Consider the following 6,465-nt stretch of genomic DNA (forward strand, 5'->3'; position numbering starts at 1 on the left):
GAGATGAATGAATTCGCGTGTGAATGCCGTCGGTGGATTGCTCAACGGGCCATTACCGCATTACCGTTGCTCAACGGGCGCAATTAGTATCCATGTATGTCAGTTCAGGCGGACTGACTTCTAGAAAATTATGTTATAAGCACATCCACCCTGTGACACAGGGCCTGTGTAAGATCGACCGTACATTCGTCGAGTCACATATTTTCACTTCTCTGGACCTCCCCCCCAAGGGAACCTACAGTTCGTGTCAATTTGATATGCAAACGTGTTGTTATTTGCCGAGATCAATGAGAACCAATCTGAAATTATACCGCATATACAATGTAACAATGGCTATGAACATATGTTGTCACAACATTGTTGTGGTCGAAGTACTCGTTTGCTGTGATAGCGACAACTCGTTCACTGTAATTCGTCCTCCATAATAACACACATTTGTATATCAAATGGACGCGCACTGTACTATGCGTCTTTGCCATCCGGACCCGAGTTATTCTTCACACACTCTCATTCAACTCAACACCGCTCCGCTAAGGTAATTAAACAGGAACTTTCGGAATACTGCAATGCTTCCCAGCGACAATCAGGCGCCGATGAACTTGCAAGAGAAAACCGCCAGCGTCGCTACTTCTGCATCGGATCACGTTTCCATCCGGCGGAGCGAAGCGTTGCATTTTATACATTTTTCTCAAGTAGTGGAAAAGTGAGCACGCTCCGAAGTCGCCTCAGTGTATCTATTTGCTCCCTGAAGACCTGCTCATCTTCGTTTGAGCTTTCAAAGCGAATCCTTGCAATTTATCAATGCATTCATTTAAAGATCCTAGAGTATCTTCAATGGTCTTAAACTCGCCCTCAAGATATTCCCGTCGAACCTGAAATTCAGCACTCCCCCGCGCACTCGCGAGAATTAAAAGATTCACCTTGTAGGTTTCGGTGTCTACGTTGGTCATCTGGATATTACTCATATCATCCTCCAGCCTACGCATCATCGGCAGCTTGAAGAATGACTCCGCAAACTGAAGTGAAACAGATAATATCCAACAGGGCGATTTCAAAGCAACGGTATTCCATCCACGACGCAAACTCTCAGACTATACGACGTGGTAGTGATCTCAATGAATGAAGAATTACATTTGAATGATTTGGAATATACGAACCCAGAAGAAAAAAAGAAGTCCCCAAAAACTCATAGGAATTTCACAATGAGAAGAGGCTCCCCATGTTGAAAATGGTGGTGAAAATCTTTCCCTTACCAATTCGATTTGATCAGATATCTGCGATCTGATGAATGAGAATGTCTTCAACACCAACATCTGCACTTTTTCCACCGCCTCATCAATCTGCTGTGGCTCCATCGGAATTGTACTCAGCCAATGGGATAAAGTCGTTTCAATGCCACTTCGTGACTGAACAACCATACTAACAACCTCATCAGCAACCTCATCGTGCGCTCAAAGATTCATTGCCAACGAAAAACTCGAATATGCGAGGCATGCTGTCCGAAAACATACTGGATATGAATTAAAAAGCCCGTTTTCATCTCACCGTGAGGCAGATCACCCAAAAAAATACTCAATTTTACTTACTATAGCATTATTGCATGAAAATCCATATGTAAACTCTGATGAACAGATGAGCGTCTCAACATTGACTTACTTCGATTTCCATTGGAATTCTCTTCTTAGTGTCATCAAAAGTCGGCAACTGCATATCATCAAGACCGTCTTCAGTCGAATCATCATCATCCCCTTGCTTGCTGCTCTTCGAATCGTCATCATCGCTATCATCATCATTTCCATCTTTGTCTTTGTCATTATCAAGATTTTCCAACCCCGAAGATGTGCGTTTCAAGAACACCCAAGGATTGGAAAATGTCGATGCCAGAGTATTATCGAACAACTCCATAAACTGATCAAAGATACGCAATTGCGCACCCGGAAGATTTTCATAAACCTGTGGAAATTCCACCAAAAACCACAAAAATTCGACTTTCCAATAGTCGAATACGTAAGGAAATATATACACGAAGAGAGCGAAAATATCTCAATGATGACGACAAAAGATGCAAAATAGGTCCGAACACAGACCACGAAGACCACAGCGTATGACAAATCTCACGAACAATGGAGTTGCACCACCCTAGTAATATGAAAAACACTAGTGAAAAATATATTTCACGGCCACTGCATATCACCGCGAATATCGTGATTTTCACACGTCACGTAAAACGAATAATTTATCGCATTATGCAGAAATATTTCGATCACCATAATTTCAAGACGATTCTCACCTGCTCCAACTGCCTCTGGCAAGCGTCATCATAAGTTTTGTAAACGAGTTGTTTTATCATCTCGTTTTCCAACATCAATTTCACATGTTTCGTATACAACGAAGAGAACATCTGTTCATCAGCCGAGCCCTTGATACTCAACATGAAGTTAATGACAGCATCTTTTTGGGATATGAAAAACCACTTGATTCTTTCGGCTGAGACGAAAACGACCATTGAGAAATGAAAAATATATTTCCGAACAAAAATTCTTCCGTATATGAAATAAATTCAGAAACCGCAAAATTGCGAATCGATTTTCCCCAAAAAATGTAGAAAAAAATATTTTTTCATCTCGTTAAAAATTCATCGCCGGAAAATCATGATTTCTTCAAAGTAAACGAAAAAAATTCTCACATTCAACAGTATATACAGTGCGTGTCAACCTAATACGCAAATGTGAAGAATGTGTGTTTACTATTTCGGGATCAATGATAGTGAACAACTTGTCGCTATCATAGTCTCGAATGGTTACTATTATCAAGATTTATAGTAATCTTTACATTGGAGTTTTACCTACTTTACGTGTACTCCATATGAAAAACGCGATTATCGCGATTTTCAATTCATGAAAATTCGCGATTCATTTTCAACTCCATTGAAAAAGACTAGGGAATTGTAAATACACCGGGCACATCATCCTCCTATGAAACACATCACGTGTTTTACGTGTTATTCGCAAAGTGAAATATGAAGTATGTTATCCACCAGTGTTTTTCATTTCACGGGTGGAACTCCATTGCTTATGCGATATAATTCCAAATCGATTCTCATTAATCTCGAAAAAGACCGCAAATTTTCATACCAATTTCACTCCCACTTCATATAAGCGTTAAAAACTCGCGAAATTCTAATTGACAATCTCACCCGCGTATTGTATTCGAGCTTTCATCGGAATCAACGCCTCCGTGCACAGCAACTTCACCACCACATCTCGCCAAGTAACAGAGCCCATGGACACACCTGAATGACAAAAAAGATGTCAATTTTCCGCGAAAAAAATCACATATCGCGGTAAACATACCAAAATTTTCTACATCATTATTCGTCTTCAGTGGAGATATACACTATTTCTCGCATAACGAATGCGTGGTCCGAATTTATTTTTTCATCCCCTCTTACGTGAAGTGGCGTGATACTCTGTGAAAAACTCAATATTCGCAGAATATATTTTTCACTAGTACTTTTCATATCACTAGGGTAAAAATTCGTCCCTAATTCTATATAAACTCCCATAAAATAATAGATAAACCGAAGCACATCGGCAACAACTCAGCTATTGCCCTAATACCATGACGGCAACACCAACCAGTGTTGTAATATATGTCCGCTTCCCTCAGCTGAACCTAGGGGTTTCCTCACTAATTATAGGAGTTTATATACAAAGTAGGGTAGAAATGTACAGGAATTACCCAGAATTTCCCCAAATTTCCTCAGAAATTTCATATGTTCACCCAACATATGTTGCTGACCATGTGCATATTTTCCCACACTGACACCAACATTAAGTCTTCCAAAAGAGCCCATACTTTTCCTCAGGGGAAAATTTCTTTCCGAATTTTCCGCATTATCAATAACACATTCTTTAATCAATTTTACCCTGCAGATGTCATCATACCATTTTTTCCATTGCAGTTTCACACCCCGTTTTACGTGAAGTGGCGTAATACACACGGTGAAATACGCGATATTCGCACTATGCAATGGTCGTGAAATATGTTTTTCATATTACTAGGGTGGTGATACTCTATTGTTATCAAACGTTTTTCCCCAAAACCGACAACGCGTGATACCACTCGCCTCACCTCTGGCTTGAATAACATCCTTCTTTTTAGTTTCCACGCCGATTTCCGAAAATCTCAGGAAAACCTCTACTTCGTACATCAATCTTCGGAACTGAGCTCCACCGTTAATTTCAACATCAAACGCAGGAACCTATACACAAATCTTGCAATCTTGCTCACTCTTGCATTTCCTCAACTACTACTTTTATATCGTTTCTCAAGTAGTCGATGTAGTCGTTCAAACAAGCAAAATCTTCACTTGGCAGCATCGTGAAATCAGCGCCTTGACCCTGAGCATTTACAAGTGAGAAAATCATTTGAAATCCGAATGGAGTTTCACCACCCAAGTGATATGAAAAACACTAGTAAAAATAAATATATTTCACGACTACTGCATATCACCGCGAATAACGCGTTTTTCACATGGAGTATCACGCCACTTCACGTAAAACGGATTGTGAAACTCCAGTATACACAATTCTGTACAAACTTCACGAAACAGTGTTAAAGGAATATATTTCCGCTTTCCTCAGCTACTGAGCTCAACAGTTCCCTCACTGGTTATACAAATTTACACGAAAGTGAACAGAAACCAACAAAACTGGAGAATTTCCATTCTTTCACCAACTGCATATTTTCCCACACTGCTACAAAACGATACCAAAATTCTATCTCTTCCCAGCCGACCAAATCGTCATACTACCTCCTCATACGCCGCGAATGCAATCAGTTCATCCTCAAGAGTCAACCGTCCCGCATCAGAGCGAACGAAACTGATAGAAAAAAAATTGTGAAAATTCGAACAAAACTGCTAGGAAAAAATAGTAAAATTCTAACAAAACTGCTAGGAAAAAAAGAGTATAATTCTAACAAAACTAATAGGAAAAAATTTGTAAAAATTCGGACGAAACTGCTAGGAAAAAAAGAGTCAAATTCGAACAAAACTGCTAGGAAAAAAGGAGTAGAATTCTAACAAAATTGATAGAAAAAAAGGAGTAAAATCCGAACAAAACTGCTAGGAAAAAATTGTGAAAATTCGGACGAAACTGCTAGAAACAGAGTGAAATTCGGTAAAAAAAGTGTAAAATTTGGCTTGTTGTTGATTTCGAATTGTTCACGAACAGTGATACCCAATTTTCTCAACATTATACTAATAACGTTATACAGTTTTCCTTATATTGCAAAAGTGGAAAATAAAATTTGATATTTCTGGAAGTTCACCGAAAAACTCATTTTTTGAATATACGTTCTGGAGAAATAAAATACACATACAATGGAGTTTCACCAGTTTCATGTGAAGTGGCGTCGTAAAACTCGGTAAAAAACTAGGCGATATTCGCGGCCTGTAGTAGTAGTAGTAGTAGTAGTAGTAGTAGTAGTAGTAGTAGTAGTGAAACATGTTTTTCACTACTGTTTCTCCCATCACTAGGGTGGTGAAACTCCACTGAAGTAAAATTTGAAAATATTTATTTTCGCATATTCCTTTTTCACGAAAAAAATTAAGTTTGATTTTTCCTCGCCTTACTGCGTTTAGTGTTTGATCAAAACTCAACTACCCCGTAGGAAAAAAATCCTAATTTTTTTCTAAAAAAATCCCATATTCCTACTTCCCGAAAATGCAATACTTTCACGTTTGACTCTCTCACGACCAGTGTTGGAATATACTTTTCCAAACACAATTTTTCCGAAAATTTTCCGAAAATTTTCCAAAATTTCCGTAGTTGACCATGTGCATATATTCCCTTCTACTACCCCTCCATCACGTGATTCAACGAATGAGCAAAACTCATTCCCACATCCCGCACTGTCGAGACGATCTGCGCTGGATTTGTATTTTCAATTTCGTCCTTCATACTCTCCTCCTTTTCCAAATTCTGTTGCTTCAAATCTTTCAACTAAATTGAACAAAATTGGGCCTATTCCGTATCTTACGCGCTCGAACCTAAGATATTCCTACTACCTTTTTCAAAACAGGACCTATTGCTTGTGCAAACATAACTTCAATTCGGCGCTCCATGTACTTGGTGAAATTATCAAACCCGATAGTATTCACAAACTTCTCACTCGCCCCTTTAGACCTGAGACAATTACATTCACATTTAAAATATCATCAATTTTCATTCGGAATAATTTGAGTTTCCTATACAGTGTTGGAGTATGAATATATGTAATCGCTTTCCTCAGCTACTGAGCTAAGAGTTTCCTATACAGTGTTGGAGTATGAATATATGTAATCGCTTTCCTCAGCTGCTGAGCTCAGAGTTTCCTATACAGTGTTGGAGTAGGATATATATATCGCTTTCCTCAGCTGCTGAGCTCAGAGTTCCTATACAGTGTTGGAGTATGATATAT

The 6,465-nt window shown here is 38.9% G+C and overlaps 1 protein-coding gene across 1 annotated transcript in view; it reads right to left on the bottom strand.

Moving 5' to 3' along the window:
• Positions 1–532: 532 nt before the first annotated feature.
• Pmar_PMAR007294 (hypothetical protein) overlaps positions 533–6,465 on the bottom strand; it is a gene marked incomplete at its 5' end in the record, with an annotated part of 8,625 nt that continues 2,692 nt past the window's right edge. Inside the window, 11 exons of the mRNA XM_002788192.1 lie at positions 533–872; positions 921–1,016; positions 1,254–1,406; positions 1,657–1,908; positions 2,291–2,487; positions 3,197–3,292; positions 4,135–4,264; positions 4,317–4,403; positions 4,817–4,886; positions 5,866–6,008; positions 6,074–6,191. Coding sequence (XP_002788238.1) covers positions 735–872; positions 921–1,016; positions 1,254–1,406; positions 1,657–1,908; positions 2,291–2,487; positions 3,197–3,292; positions 4,135–4,264; positions 4,317–4,403; positions 4,817–4,886; positions 5,866–6,008; positions 6,074–6,191 — 1,480 coding nt within the window. The 3' untranslated portion in view covers positions 533–734. The remainder of the gene's footprint in view (positions 873–920; positions 1,017–1,253; positions 1,407–1,656; positions 1,909–2,290; positions 2,488–3,196; positions 3,293–4,134; positions 4,265–4,316; positions 4,404–4,816; positions 4,887–5,865; positions 6,009–6,073; positions 6,192–6,465) is intronic.

Source organism: Perkinsus marinus (assembly GCF_000006405.1).
Source record: "Perkinsus marinus ATCC 50983 genomic scaffold scf_1104296928640, whole genome shotgun sequence".
Taxonomy (NCBI): domain Eukaryota; phylum Perkinsozoa; order Perkinsida; family Perkinsidae; genus Perkinsus; species Perkinsus marinus.